This window comes from Zophobas morio, unplaced genomic scaffold (assembly GCF_036711695.1).
Source record: "Zophobas morio isolate AGI-343-1 ecotype UQ-CSIRO unplaced genomic scaffold, CSIRO_AGI_Zmor_V1 ptg000008l, whole genome shotgun sequence".
NCBI lineage: Eukaryota > Metazoa > Arthropoda > Insecta > Coleoptera > Tenebrionidae > Zophobas > Zophobas morio.
Window position 1 is genome coordinate 10,282,640 of NW_026972113.1, and position 16,625 is coordinate 10,299,264.

Sequence of the window (16,625 nt, forward strand, 5' to 3'; positions counted from 1 at the left end):
TCCGATTTGTCGATTTTTGGATTTCTCTTTTTTACGATTTCCATTCTACGATTTTTCGATTTTTGGATTCATCAATTCTTCGATATTTCGACTTTTGGAGTTCTCTTTTTCTTTCGAGTTTTCGATTTTTAGACTTTTCAATTTTTCGAGTTTTGGATTTTTCGAAATTGCGATTTTTGGATTTTTAAACTTTTCAAGATATCTATTTCTAAATTTCTCAATTCTTCGACTTTCACATTTCTGAATAATTTCAATTCGACTTCGATTTTTTGGATTTTTGGAGTATCTATTTTTGGATATTTCGACTTTTCGATTTGTGATTTTTTGATTTTTCGATTTTTGGATCTCTTCTTTTCTTGATTTTTAGTTTTCGATTTTGATACAATTTTTGAATTTTTCGACTTCGAAATTTCGAATTTTTGAGTGTTTGATTTATCGATTTTTAGATTTTTCAAATTTTCGATTTTTTACTTTTCTGACTTTTGGATTTCCCGAATTTTTGGCTTACCTTTTCTAGATTTCTTGAGTTTTAGATTGTTCGAAATTTCAATTTTTGGATTTTTCGACTTTAAAATATTCAATTTCTAGTTTTCTCAATCTAGATTTTTCAGTTTCTTCGATTCTTTCAGATTTTTCGACTTTTCAATTTCTCGATTTTTCGATATTACGATTTCTCGATTTTCCGATTTTTGGATTTTTCGATTTTTGGATAGATCAATTCTTTCGAGTTTTCAATTTTTCGACTTTCCGATTTTTCGATGAATTTTTTTCGGAATTTTTCGTTTTTTTGAAATTCCCGATTTTTTGCCTTTTCGCTTTTTCAATGTTCCGATTTTTCGATGTCTAATTTTTCGATTTTGAAACTTTTGAAATTTTTAAATCTTCAGTTTTTCGATTTGTCAAGTTTTCAGTTTTTAATTTTTCTCTGTTACAGTTTTTCTATCTGCAAACTTTGGAATTTTTAAAATGTTCGAAATTTTCCATGTTTCAATTTTTCGATTTAAAACTGCAGTGTAATTTTTGTATTTTACAATTTTTGAATTTTCGCATTTTAAATTTATTTCAAATTTTTTTTTGTTTTTCAATTTTTCCATTTTCATTTTCTTACGCACTTTTACAACTCCATCTGTTCGACAACCGGAGTATATTTCTTTCTCATTTCTAGAGTTTTCGATTTTTGGATACATTGTTTGAATTTTTCGACTTCGAAATTTAGAATTTTCGGGTTTTGGATTGTTTGATTTATTGATTTTTAGATTTTTTAAAATTCCGATTTTTTGAGTTTTTAGATTGTTCAAAATTTCAATTTTTGGATTTTTGGACTTTTTTGATCTTGGGATTTTTCGACTTTAAAATATTTCAATTTCTACTTTTCTCAATCTAGACTTTTCAATTTCTTGATGTTTCGACTTTCAGATTTTTCGATTTTCCGAATTCGACTTTTCGTTTTGAAGATTTTTGGGTTTTTCGACGATCCATTTTTGAATATCTCTTTTTTACGAATTCGAAACTTCGATTTTTCGATTTTACTATTTCTCGATTTTCCGATTTACCGATTTTGATTTTGATTTTTCTACTTTTTCCCGTTCCGATTTTTGGATTTTTCAATTTTTGGATTTCGCAATTCTTTCGAACTTTCGCTTTTTCGACTTTCCGATTTGTGATTTGTTAACTTTTGGATTTTTCAAAATGGAGAAATCGCCATTTTTCGATTTTTTGACTTTTCGTTTTTTGAAGTTCCCGATTTTTCGCCTTTTCGATTTTTCAATGTTTCGACTTTTCGATGTCTAATTTTTCGATTTTGAAACTTTTTAAATTTTTAAATCTTAAGTTTTTCGATTTTTCAAGTTCTCAGTTTTTAATTTTTCTTTTTTACTGTTTCTAGATCTTCAAACTATGGAACTTTTTTCGATTTAAAACAATGCAATGTAATTTTTGTATTTTACAATTTTTGAATTTTCGCATTTTAATTTCATTTCACAATTTTTTTGTTTTTCAATTTTTCCATTTTCATTTACTTACGCAATTTTACAACTCCATCTGTTCGATAACCGGAGTATATTTCTTTCTCAGTGTAAATTTTGAACAAATAAGGGACAACCTGAGTCAGGTTAATAAGTAAAACTTGAATTTTGTATTTTTTTTTCCAACAAAAGACCAAACTCAAAGTTAAATGCTTCATTTCATGGCTGTCAACCGTTTTGAACAAAATCCCCAGCATTTTTAGGCAACTTTTTAAAAATCTCAATTTTTCAATATGAACTTTTGACCATTTTTCCGCATCATTCGAAAATTACCCAAAGACATTTTCATGTAGGTTTCGACTCGTAGAATTTATTTTCGGCTTCATTTCGAAAAAGCGATTTTTGGATTTTTAAACTTTTCAATATTTCGATTTCTATATTTCTCAATTTAGACTTTTCAAATTCTTGATGTTTCGACTTTCACATTTCTCGATAATCCCATTTCGACTTTCAGTTTTTGGATTTTTCGACTTTTCGATTTTTGATTTTTTTTTTTCGCTTTTTCGAAATCTCCATTTTTGGATTTTTGGATCTCTCCTTTTTCCGATTTTTAATTTTCGATTTTTGGTACAATTTTTGAATTTTTCGACTTCGAAATTTCGAATTTTTGAGTTTTCGATTTTTAGATTTTTCAGATTTTCGATTTTTTTGATTTTTTAACTTTTCTATTTCTCGCATTTTCGACTTACCTTTTTCCGATTTCTTGCGTTTTACTTAGGTTGTTCGAAATTTCAATTTTGGGATTTTTCGACTTTTTTGATTTTTGGATTTTTCGACTTTTAAAATATTCAATTTCTAGTTTTCTCAATTTAGACTTTTCAATTTTTTGATGTTTCAACTTTCAGATTATTCGATTATCCAACTTCGACTTTCCGATTTGTCGATTTTTGGATTTCTCCTTTTTACGATTTCCATTCTACGATTTTTCGATTTTTGGATTGATCAATTCTTCGAAATTTCGACTTTTGGATTTCTCTTTTTCTTTCGAGTTTTCGATTTTTAGACTTCGATTTTTCGAGTTTTGGATTTTTCGAAATTGCGATTTTTGGATTTTTAAACTTTTCAATATATCGATTTCTAAATTTCTCAATTTAAACTTTTCAAATTCTTAATGTTTCGACTTTCACATTTGTGAATAATTTCAATTCGACTTCAAGTTTTTGGATTTTTGGAGTTACCTATTTTTGGATTTTTCGACTTTTCGATTTGTGATTTTTTAATTTTTCGATTTTTGGATCTCTCCTTTTCTTGATTTTTAGTTTTCGATTTTTGGTACAATTTTTGACATCGAAATTTCGAATTTTTGAGTTTTCAATTTTTAGATTTTTCAAATTTTCGATTTTTTTGACTTTTTGACTTTTCTATTTTTCGAATTTTCGAATTACCTTTTTCCGATTTCTTGAGTTTTAGGTTGTTCGAAATTTCAATTTGGGATTTTTCGACTTTTTTGATTTTTGGATTTTTCGACTTTTAAAATATTCAATTTCTAATTTTCTCAATTTATTCTTTTCAATTTTTTGATGTTTCAACTTTTCAGATTATTCGACTTTCCGATTTGTCAATTTTTGGATTTCTCTTTTTACGATTTCGATTCTACGATTTTTCGATTTTTAGATTGATCAATTCTTCGATATTTCGACTTTTGGATTCCTCTCTTTCTTTCGAGTTTTCGATTTTTAGACTTCGACTTTTCGAGTTTTGGATTTTTCGAAATTGCGATTTTTGGATTTTTAAACTTTTCAATATATCGATTTCTAAATTTCTCAATTTACTCTTTCCAGTTTCTTGATGTTTCGACTTTCACATTTCTGAATAATTTCAAAATCGACTCCAAGTTTTTGGATTTTTGGAGTTATCTATTTTTGGATTTTTCGACTTTTCGATTTGTGATTTTTTTATTTTTCGATTTTTGGATCTCTTCTTTTCTTGATTTTTAGTTTTCGATTTTGATACAATTTTTGAATTTTTCGACTTCGAAATTTCGAATTTTTGAGTGTTTGATTTATCGATTTTTCGATTTTTCAAATTTTCGATTTTTTACTTTTCTAACTTTTGGATTTCCCGAATTTTCGGCTTACCTTTTCTCGATTTCTTGAGTTTTAGATTGTTCGAAATTTCAATTTTTGGATTTTTCACTTTAAAATATTCAATTTCTAGTTTTCTCAATCTAGATTTTTCAGTTTCTTCGATTCTTTCAGATTTTTCGACTTTTCGATTTCTCGATTTTCCGATTTTTGGATAGATCAATTCTTTCGACTTTTCAATTTTTCGACTTTCCGATTTTTCGATGAATTTTTTTCTGAATTTTTCGACTTTCTGAAATTCCCGATTTTTTGCCTTTTCGCTTTTTCAATGTTCCGACTTTTCGATGTCTAATTTTTCGATTTTGAAACTTTTGAAATTTTTAAATCTTCAGTTTTTCGATTTGTCAAGTTTTCAGATTTTAATTTTTCTCTGTTACAGTTTCTCGAGCTGCAAACTTTGGAATTTTTAAAATGTTCGAAATTTTCCATATTTGAATTTTTCGATTTAAAACTGCAGTGTAATTTTTGTATTTTACAATTTTTTAATTTTCGCATTTTAATTTTATTTCACAGTTTTTTTTGTTTTTCAATTTTTTCATTTTCATTTTCTTACGCACTTTTACAACGCATCTGTTGTCGAACAGATGGAGCTGTTCGACAACCGGAGTATATTTCTTTCTCATTTCTAGAGTTTGCATTTTTCGACTTCGAAATTTGGAATTTTTGGGTTTTGGATTTTTTGATTTATCGATTTTTAGATTTTTTAAATTTTCGATTTTTTAACTTTTTGACTTTTGGATTTCTCGCATTTGCGACTTACCATTTTTTCGATTTTTTCAGTTTTTAGATTGCTCAAGATTTCAATTTTTGGATTTTTGGACTTTTTTGATTTTGGGATTTTTCGACATTAAAATATTTCAATTTCTACTTTTCTCATTCTAGACTTTTCAATCTCTTGATGTTTCGACTTTCAGATTTTTCGATTTTCCGAATTCGGCTTTTCGTTTTGTGGATTTTTGGATTTTTCGATGATCCATTTTTGAATTTCCCTTTTTTACGAATTCGAAACTTCGACTTTTCGATTTTACGATTTCTCGATTTTTCGATTTACCGATTTTGATTTTGATTTTTCTACTTTTTCACTTTCCAATTTTCGGATTTTTCGATTTTCGAATTGAGCAATTCTTTCGGGCTTTTGTTTTTCGACTTCCCGATTTGTGATTTGTTAATTTTTCGATTTTTCAAAATGGAGGAATCGCCATTTTTCGATTTTTTGACTTTTCGAGTTTTGAAGTTCCCGATTTTTCGCCTTTTCAATTTTTCAGTGTTTCGACTTTTCGATGTCTAATTTTTCGATTTTGAAACTTTTGAAATTTTTAAATCTTCAGTTTTTCGATTTGTCAAGTTCTCAGTTTTTAATTTTTCTTTTTTACAGTTTCTCGATCTTCAAACTATGGAACTTTTTTCGATTTAAAACGGTGCAATGTAATTTTTGTATTTTGCAACTTCTGAATTTTCGCATTTTAATTTTATTTCACAACTTTTTTGTTTTTCAATTTTTCCATTTTTATTTACTTACGCACTTTTACAACGCCATCTGTTCTATAACCGGAGTATATTTCTTTTTCCGTGTAAATTTTGAACAAATAATGGAAAACCTGAGTGAGGTTAATACGTAAAACTTGAATTTTGTATTTTTTTTTCAACAAAAGACCAAATTCAAAGTTAAATGATTAATTTCATGGCTGTCAATCGTTTTGAACAAAATCCCCACAATTTTTAGGCAACTTTTTAAAAATCTCAATTTTTCAATATGAACTTTTGACCATTTTTCCGCATCATTCGACAATTACCCAAAGACATTTTCTTGTAGATTTCGACTCGTAGAATTTATTTTCGGCATGATTTCTCCAGAAATTGGGACAATTTTCCAGAATTGGTAAGATAACGATTTTCGAGATACAAAAAATAATTCAAAAGCAGAATTTTTGGAAACACACAATTTTTTTAATTTTTTTTCAAAAATCTTAATTTTTCTCAGGGTAGGGGCTTATCTGGAATGCTGGTCTTAATTCACCACGTCAAACTCGTCGCGAGTTGAAGATTTGAAAGTTTCACGGATATTTTGTAGGTTATGTTTTGACAATTGACACAAAACGTATCAATCGGTTTATTGGGTTGCCTATACACCAGACGAAGCATAATTTATGGGATTAAAACACTCTCTAACAATAGAAATAAAAAATGTTGAACGCTGTTTCCAGAAGTTGTGAAACAGCGAAATTTTGAGTGTTTCTTTTTTATCTGGGGAATTTCGCTGCGCGGGTTGGCAATGCAGCCGCAGCGGACACTCCCTGAGTGATTTTATCTACAAACAAATTTGAATCTTGATATTTTTTTGCTTCGCAATCATTTTGTGATTAGTGGGTGAAGTGAACACAACACTTGAGAAGAACAAGTAATTATTAAATTTTTCTTGGTTTTGCTTTACGTTTACATCGTCGTACTATTTTGTAACCCATTTGTTCGTCTTTTTTATTTTTCAGAACAATGAAGTTCCAGATTTTGTTAGCCATTTGTGTGGTTGGCGGCCAAGCAGTTTCGTTTTCTAAGTTAGTACAAGAACAATGGGCCACTTATAAGGTTGGTTTATTTTGCTTTTTTCATAAATTTTCGAACTATAACTTGTGTCAGGGATTTCCCCGTTTGTTGCTATGCAGACATTATCCCCCTATTCAATATAAAACAGTAACACTCGGGCAATTTCCGGTTATCAGCTTCTGAACACACCTTATGAATAAATATAAACTTTAGATTGAACGACACTATAAATAAACTTCACAAATAGACAAGATAACCCTTTCTTAGGATTTTCTAAATTTAAACAAGATATTTGTTTGATTACATAAAAATGTTGTTTTTTAAATATTTGTACAGACACTCGAAATTCTCGATGTTTGCAGCTGACCTACAACAAACAATACCAAAGCGAAATCGAAGAACGTTTCCGCATGAAAATTTTCATGGAAAACTCCCACCAAATAGCCCAACATAACAAATTGTACGCCCAGGGCTTGGTCACGTACGAAATGGGCATCAGCAAATACTCCGACATGCTGCACCAGGAGTTCATCCAGATCATGAACGGTTTCAACGGAACTGCAATGAGAGGAAGCGGGAGGAAAGATAGAATTACGTTCATCCCCCCAGCTAACGTGGAAGTACCCACTGACGTAGACTGGAGGACAAAGGGGGCGGTTACGGGAGTGAAAGACCAAGGAGCGTGTGGATCGTGCTGGGCTTTCAGCGCTGTTAGTATTATATTAATTTATATTAATTTAATATACCTAAAATAAGTGTAAGCGCGACTAAACCTCGTACATTCGTAGACCGGCTCCTTGGAGGGCCAGACCTTCCGCAGAACCGGCAAATTGGTGTCTCTCAGCGAGCAGAACCTGGTGGACTGCTCCCAACCATACGGCAACATGGGTTGCCACGGTGGTTTGATGGACTTAGCTTTCCGCTACATCGCAGCTAACGGGGGCATCGACACCGAAGCGTCTTACCCGTATACGGCTATAGAAGGCCAGTGCCAATACAACCCCAAGAATAGGGGGGCTACTGATTACGGTTCCGTGGATCTGGCGCCTGGCAACGAATTGCTTCTGCAGAGTGCTGTTGCTACCGTTGGACCGATTTCGATCGCTATAGACGCCAGCAAACCAAGCTTCATGAACTACAAGAGTGGGGTGTACTACGAGCCGACCTGTAGCTCGAGCCGGCTGGACCATGGAGTCTTGATTGTAGGGTATGGGACGGATAATGGTCAAGACTATTGGCTCGTGAAGAACTCCTGGGGGAACACATGGGGAGACGCCGGGTACATCAAGATGGCCCGCAATCGCAATAATAATTGCGGAATTGCCACGATGGCCAGTTTTCCTCTAGTTTAGACGGCTTCGAGAAGTCGTAGTATAAATTCGAAGTAGAAGTCGAATATTAGGTTAAGCTGCTTATGATTTTAGCGATTTTGATGTTGCTTTGACCTAAATGAACAAATACAATTTTTTACTATTTGTTTTTTAATAAATTTAGTAATAAGCGTCAAAAGTGGGATCGAATACTAGAAGAAAAAGTGGTACCTCAACTTAATAAGTATTTTTGCTCTTTGTGAACTATTATTTGTAATAACCTCTATAAATTAAAACAAATATAGGTAAGTAATACCAGTAACAGTGTGAGAAACTAAATGATATCCTATCCAGGAAAATCCCGAAGCGGCGTTTTCCAGCCACCGAGAGAAACGTGTAGGTTTAAATAGAGGCCACCGTCTGGAACGGGATTATTATTCACCTAATTCAGCCGAGTCGAGTCCAACGAGTATCGATAAAAACCGAGTGAAATTGCGTCGGAATTATTTTGTACATAATCGCTGTAATAGTTAGTCGTGTAAATTCGAGTTATTAAGAAATAAATTGTTGAGTTTTCCCCACGCCGACTTTAATACTCGTCAAACGTAACATTACTTTAACTCCTATACACCGAAAAAATTATTCATTGGTGTTCCTGAGAGGCTAAATTCTTAAGAAAAATGTGCTGTTGATTTTTCAGTGGGAGTTAAGTATTTTGAATATAATTTATCAAAAAAACTATACTCATTTAATTGTGCTTTAGTAGCGAGGGTTTTTTATGTATTGCTAATTCTGTCTATACCTTACCACTTTTTTTTTCTCACATTTTTCGTTCTGATTAAGTCACATTGTTTAAAATGTTGTTACGATTTTATTTCTCAGTAACTCCAATTTACACGACTAACTATACAGCGATTATGTACAGAATAATTCCGACTCGACTGGAATGGATTTGACTAGACTTCCCACATGCATTGCCTGGACTACACTAACTGCTTCCGACGGTGGTTCCCCTTTCAACAGCCCCTTTTTCCTAACAATATTTTCGGATTTTTAACACGTCGAGATCTATATCATTGATTTTTTTGAAGACTTGTAGGCAACTTTTCAAAAATTTCAGTTATGAATTTTTTGAGCGTGTTTTGAGCACTACGCGGAAATTTTCTCGTGCATTTCGACATCATTTTTTCGAAAATTTCAACAATTTTTCCAAAATCAATGATAATGCCACTATTCTGGAAAAAAAAACATTTTGAAACCGAATTTTTCGAAAACCTTGGTCCGGAACTAGTAACACTTTATCTTTTTCTAATCAGCTCGTCGAGATTGATAGTCCAACATTTTTTGAGGATTTTTAGGCAACTTTTCAAAAATTTGAAATTTTTCAATACGAATTTTCGACCGTTTTTTCCTCGTCATTCGAAAATTACCAAAACATATTTTTTTCCAGATTTAGACTCTGGAATTTATTTACTAGCTTCATTTTTTCGAAAATGTCGACAATTTTTCCATAAACGATAACACAAAAATTTTCGACATAAAAAAATATTTTTCAAATCGAATTTTTGGAAAATCTTGAGCCAAAACCAATCGGATTTTTCGATTATCCACTTTTGAATTTCCCTTTATTACGATTTCGATTGTACGATTTTTCGATTTTTGGATTGATCATTTCTTCGATATTTCGAATTTTGGATTTCTCTTTTTCTTTCGAGTTTTCGATTTTTCGATTTTTTCAGTTTTTAGATTGTTCAAGATTTCAATTTTTGGATTTTTGGACTTTTTTGATTTTGGGATTTTTCGACATTAAAATATTTCAATGTCTACTTTTCTCATTCTAGACTTTTCAATTTCTTGATGTTTTGACTTTCATATTTTTTGATTTTCCGAATTCGGCTTTTCGTTTTGTGGATTTTTGGATTTTTTTTCGATGATCCATTTTTCCACTTTTTTCGTTCTGATTAAGTCACATTATTTAAAATGTTGCTACGATTCTCGCTAATTTAAAATTGGCATGGATTAAACTGAACAATTTTATTTTTCAGTAAATCCAATTTACACGACCAACTATACAGCGATTAGGTACATAATAATTCCGACTCGACAGGAATGGATTTGATTAGACTTGTCCCATGCACTTTCCGGACTACACCAAGTGTTCCCGACGGTGGTTCCCCTTTAAACAGCCGCTCGGCCTTTGACGAAGGTCTCGGTCATCGCTTCTAAGCTTGTTCTGGAACACCCATCGCGATATCCGCTTCCAGGTCGCCGTACATACTAGAAATCATAGGCGTCGTACCGGGCCGGGGTATGGGTTTCTTCGTAACAATATTTTCAGATTTTTAACACGTCGAGTTCTATATCATAGATTTTTTTGAAGACTTTTAGGCAACTTTTTAAAAATTTCAGTCATGAATTTTTTGAGCGTTTTTTGAGCACCATTCGAAAATTTTCTCGTGCATTTCGGGTCCTTTCGGTACAATTTCAACAATTTTTCCAAAATCAATAAAAATTACACATTTCTGGATAAAAAAATTTCAATGGAAAACCGAATTTTTCGAAAACCTTGGTCCGGAACTAGTAACATTTTATCTTTTGCTAATTAGCTCGTCGAGATTGATAGTCCAAAATTTTTTGAGAATTTTTAGGCAACTTTTCGAAAATCTCAATGTTTCAATATGAATTTTTGACACTTTTTCATCATCTTTCGATTCTTAAGCCCGTTTGACACGATGCAAAATTTACACGAAAAATTACACATTAAAAATCTTGTAAAATATCACGTAAAATTTTATAAAATATTTGTAATAATTTGATTTTCCTGTATGCCAGCTAAGTTAAAATTTTACTTAAATTTGACTCGTACGCATGCGTACGAATAAACACTTTTCCAAAAAAGTGACATTTTTTTGACAGAATTTTTCTAAAATCAATAAGATAAGGATTTTTGAGATAAAATAATTTTCAAATCGAATTTTTGGAAAATTTTGAGCCAAAACCAATTACAATTAGTTTTTCTAATCAGCTCGTCGAGATCTATATTCCAGAATTTTTTGGGAATTTTTAGGCAATCTCAATTTTTCAATGTGGATTTTTGACCGTTTTTTCGCATCATTTGAAAATTCCTTACAGACATTTTTTTTGTAGATTTCGACTCGTGTAATTTATTTTCGGCTTCATTTCTTCGAAAACACTAATTATTTTTTCAGAATCGATATAACGAAAAAAAGATAATTCTCGAGAAAGAAGAAAATTACTTCTATTTTTAAATCAATTTTTAGAAAATTTTGTCCGGCACAATTAACATATGTGTTTTCAGCATCAGCTCGACGAGATCTATGTCTCAGAATTTTATGAGAATTTTTAGGCAATTTTTCAAAAATCTCAATTTTTCAATATGCATTTTTGACCGCTTTTTCCTCGTCATTCGAAAATTACCGAAACGCATTTTTTTCTATATTTCGACTCATGAAATTTATTTACTAGCTTCATTTTTTCGAAAATGTCGACAATTTTTCCAGAATTTTTTAATTTCTCTTTTCTACGATTTCGATTCTACGGTTTTGCGATTATTGGATTGATCACTTCCTCGATATTTCGAATTTTGGATTTCTCTTTTTCTTTCGAATTTTCGATTTTTAGACTATTGATTTTTCAAGTTTTGGATTTTCGGAAATTGCGATTATTGGATTTTTAAACTTTTGAACACATATTTCCATTTTTATATTTCTCAATTTAGACTTTTCAATTTCTTGATGTTTCGACTTTCACATTTCTCGATAATCCCACTTCGACTCCCAATTTTTGGATTTTTCGATTGATCTATTTTTGGATCTTTCGACTTTTTGATTTGTGATTTTTTAGTTTTTCTATTTTCCGAAATCTCCATTTTTCGATTTTTGGATTTCTCCATTTCTTGATTTTTAGAGTTTTCGGTTTTTGGATACAATGTTCGAATTTTTCGACTTCGAAATTTCGAATTTTTGGGTTTTGGATTTTTTGATTTATCGATTTTTAGATTTTTAAAATTTTCAATTTTTTAATTTTTTGACTTTTGGATTTCTCGCATTTCCGACTTAACATTTTTGCGATTTTTTCAGTTTTTAGATTGTTCAAAATTTCAATTTTTGGATTTTTGGACATTTTTGATTTTGGGATTTTTCGATTTTAAAATATTTCAATTTCTACTTTTCTCAATCTAGAATTTTCAATTTCTTGATGTTTCAACTTTCAGATTTTTCGATTTTCCGAATTCGACTTTTCGTTTTGTGGATTTTTGGATTTTTCGATGAATGCTCGTGCATTTCTGGTCCTTTCGACATCATTTTTTCGAAAATTTCAACAATTTTTCGAAAACCTTGGTCCGGAACTAGTAACACTTTATCTTTTTCTAATTAGCTCGTCGAGATTGCTAGCCCAGAATTTTTTGAGGATTTTTAGGCAACTTTTCAAAAATTGAGATTTTTCAATACGAATTTTCGACCGTTTTTTCCTCGTCATCCGAAAATTACAGAACCATATTTTTTTCTAGATTTCGACTCATGGAATTTATTTACTAGCGTCATTTTTTCGAAAATGTCGACAATTTTTCCACAAATGATAACACAAAAATTTTCGAAATAAAAAAATATTTTTCAAATCGAATTTTTGTAAAATCTTGAGCCAAAACCAATTGGATTTTTCGATTATCCACTTTTGAATTTCTCTTTTTTTACGATTTCGATTGTACGATTTTTCGATTTTTGGATTGATCACTTCTTCGATATTTCGAATTTTGGATTTCTCTTTTTCTTTCGAGTTTTCGATTTCTAGACTTTTCGATTTTTTGAGTTTTGGATTTTTCGAAAAAGCGATTTTTGGATTTTTAAACTTTTCAATATTTCGATTTCTATATTTCTGAATTTAGACTTTTCAAATTTTTGATGTTTCGACTTTCACATTTCTCGATAATTCCATTTCGACTTTCAGTTTTTGGATTTTTCGACTTTTCGATTTTTGATTTTTTTTCGCTTTTTCGAAATCTCCAATTTTGGATTTTTGGATCTGTCCTTTTCTTGATTTTTAGTTTTCGATTTTTGGTACAATTTTTGAATTTTTCGACATCGAAATTTCGAATTTTTGAGTTTCCGAGTTTTAGATTTGCAGATTTCGATTTTTTTGATTTTTTGACTTTTCTATTTCTCGAATTTTCGACTTACCTTTTTTCGATTTTTTGAGTTTTAGGTTTTTTCAATTTTGGGATTTTTCGACTTTTTTGATTTTTGGATATTTCGACTTTTAAAATATTCAATTTCTAGTTTTCTCAATTTAGACTTTTCAATTTTTTGATGTTTCAGCTTTCAGATTATTCGATTTTCCAACTTCGACTTTCCGTTTTGTCGAATTTTTGATTTCTCTTTTTTACGATTTCGATTCTAAGATTTTTCGATTTTTGGATTGATCAATTCTTCGCTATTTCGACATTTGAATTTCTCTTTTTCTTTCGAGTTTCTCTAGACTTTTCGATTTTTCGAGTTTTGGATTTTTCGAAATTGCGATTTTTGGATTTTTAAACTTTTCAATATATCGATTTCTAAATTTCTCAATTTAAACTTTTCAATTTCTTGATGTTTCGACTTTCACATTTCTGAATAATTTCAATTCGATTTCAAGTTTTTGGATTTTTGGAGTTATCTATTTTTGGATTTTTCGACTTTTCGATTTGTGATTTTTTAATTTTTCGATTTTTGGATCTTTCCTTTTCTTGATTTTTAGTTTTCGATTTTTGATACAATTATTGAATTTTTCGACTTTGAAATTTCGAATTTTTGAGTTTTTGATTTACCGATTTTTGGGTTTTTCAAATTATCGCTTTTTTAATTTTTTGACTTTTGGATTACTCGAATTTTCAACTTAACATTTTTTCGATTTTTTGAGTTTTTAGATTGTTCGAAATTTCAATTTTTGGATTTTTCGACTTTAAAATATTTCAATTTCTATTTTTCTCAATCTAGACTTTTCAATTTCTTGATGTTTCTACTTTCAGATTTTTCGATTTTCCGAATTCGACTTTTCGATTTCTCGATTTTCCGATTTACCGATTTTTAGACTTTGATTTTTCCACTTTTTCACTTCGATTTTTGGATTGATCAATTCTCCAACTTTCCTATTTTTCAATTTTTGGATTTCACAATTCTTTCGATTTTTCGACTTTCCAATTTGTGATTTGTTAATTTTTGGATTTTTCAAAATGGGGAAATCGCCATTTTTCGATCTGACTTTTCGATTTCCCATTTTTCAATTTCCCGATTTTTCGATGAATTTTTTTCGGAATTTTTCGACTTTTTGAAATTCCTGATTTTTTGCCTTTTCGCTTTTTTAAATCTTCAGTTTTTCGATTTGTCAAGTTCTCAGTTTTTAATTTTTCTCTTTTACAGTTTCTCTATCTTCAAACTTTGGAATTTTTAAAATGTTCGAAATTTTCCATATTTCAATTTTTCGATTTAAAACTGCAATGTAATTTTTGTACTTTACAATTTTTGAATTTTCGCATTTTAATTTTATTTCACATTTTTTTTGTTTTTCAATTTTTCCATTTTCCTTTACTTACGCTCTTTTACAATTCCATTTGTTCGATAACCGGAGTATATTTCTTTCTCATTTCTTGATTTTTAGAGTTTTCGATTTTTGGATTGATCAATTCTCCAACTTTCATATTTTTCAATTTTTGGATTTCCCAATTCTTTCGAGTTTTCGATTTTTAGACTTTCTGATTTGTGATTTGTTAATTTTTGGATTTTTCAAAATGGGGAAATCGCCATTTTTCGATTTGACTTTTCGATTTCCCATTTTTCAATTTCCCGATTTTTCGATAAATTTTTTTCTGAATTTTTCGACTTTTTGAAATTCCCGATTTTTTGCCTTTTCGCTTTTTCAATGTTTCGACTTTCCGATGTCTAATTTTTCGATTTTTAAACTTGAAATTTTTAAATCTTCAGTTTTTCGATTTGTCAAGTTCTCAGTTTTTAATTTTTCTCTTTTACAGTTTCTCGATCTTCAAACTTTGGAATTTTTAAAATGTTCGAAATTTTCCATATTTCAATTTTTCGATTTAAAACTGCAATGTAGTTTTTGTATTTTACAACTTTTGAATGTTCGCATTTTAATTTTATTTCACTTTTTTTTTTTGTTTTTCAATTTTTCCATTTTCATTTTCTTACGCACTTTTACAACTCCATCTGTTCGATAAACGGAGTATATTTCTCATTTTTTGATTTTTAGAATTGTCGATTTTTGGAGACAATGTTTGAATTTTTCGACTTCGAAATTTCGAATTTTTGGGGTTTTGGATTTTTTGATTTATCGATATTTAGATTTTTGAAATTTTCGATTTTTGAGTTTTTAGATTGTTCAAAATTTCAATTTTTGGATTTTTGGACTTTTTTGATCATGGGATTTTTCGACTTTAAAATATTTCAATTTCTACTTTTCTCAATCTAGACTTTTCAATTTCTTGATGTTTCGACTTTCAGATTTTTCGATTTTCCGAATTCGGCTTTTCGTTTTGTGAATTTTTGGATTTTTCGACGATCCATTTTTGAATTTCTCTTTTTTACGTATTGGAAACTCCGACTTTTCGATTTTACGATTTCTCGATTTTCCGATTTCCCGATTTTGATTTTTCTACTTTTTCACTTTCCAATTTTCGGATTTTTCGATTTTCGAATTGAGCAATTCTTTCGGGCTTTTGTTTTTCGACTTCCCGATTTGTGATTTGTTAACTCTTGGATTTTTCAAAATGGAGAAATCGCCATTTTTCGATTTTTTGACTTTCCGATTTTTGAAGTTCCCGATTTTTCGCCTCTTCGATTTTTCAGTGTTTCGACTTTTCGATGTTTAATATTTCGATTTTGAAACTTTTGAAATTTTTAAATCTTCAGTTTTTCGATTTGTCAAGTTCTCGGTTTTTAATTTTTCTTTTTTACAGTTTCTCGATCTCCAAACTTTTTTTCGATTTAAAACAATGCAGTGTAATTTTTGTATTTTACAATTTTTGAATTTTCGCATTTAAATTTTATTTCCCAATTTTTTTGTTTTTCAATTTTTCCATTTTCATTTACTTACGCACTTTTACAACTCCATCTGTTCGATAACCGGAGTATATTTCTTTCTCAGTGTAAATTTATTTTCAACAAATAATGGAAAACCTGAGTGAGGTTAATACGTAAAATTTGAATTTTGTATTTTTTTCCCAACAAAAGACCAAACTCAAAGTTAAATGCTTAATTTCATGGCTGTCAACCGTTTTCAACAAAATCCCTAGAATTTTTAGGCACCTTTTTAAAAATCTCAATTTTTCAATATGAACTTTTGACCATTTTTCCGCATCATGCGAAAATTACCCAAAGACATTTTCTTGTAGATTTCGACTCGTAGAATTTATTTTCGGTATGATTTCTCCAGAAATTGGGACAATTTTCCAGAATCGATAAGATAACGATTTTCGAGATACAAAAAATAATTCACAAGCAGAATTTTTGGAAAGACACAATTTTTTGAATTTTTTTTCAAAAATCTTAATTTTTCTCAGGGTAGGGGCTTATCTCGAATGCTGGTCTTATTTCGCTCCGTCAAACTCATCGCGAGTTAAAGATTTGAAAGTTTCACGGATTTTTTGTAGGTTATGT

General features: G+C 30.2%; 2 protein-coding genes across 2 annotated transcripts in view; one reads left to right on the forward strand and one right to left on the reverse strand.

Annotated features, from left to right (window-relative positions):
• Trs31 (TRAPP subunit 31) overlaps positions 1-16,593 on the reverse strand; it is a 33,529-nt gene extending 16,936 nt beyond the window's left edge. The window contains exon 1 of the mRNA XM_064050767.1: positions 16,571-16,593. Within this exon, the coding sequence (XP_063906837.1) occupies positions 16,571-16,578 (8 nt within the window). The 5' untranslated portion in view covers positions 16,579-16,593. The remainder of the gene's footprint in view (positions 1-16,570) is intronic.
• Positions 6,397-8,124, forward strand: LOC135125292 (procathepsin L-like). The gene is made up of 4 exons (XM_064050756.1): positions 6,397-6,506; positions 6,595-6,691; positions 7,012-7,359; positions 7,438-8,124. Exons 2-4 carry the CDS (start codon positions 6,599-6,601, stop codon positions 7,999-8,001), a joined length of 1,005 nt encoding a protein of 334 aa, XP_063906826.1. The 5' UTR covers positions 6,397-6,506; positions 6,595-6,598; the 3' UTR covers positions 8,002-8,124.
• Positions 16,594-16,625: the final 32 nt, after the last annotated feature.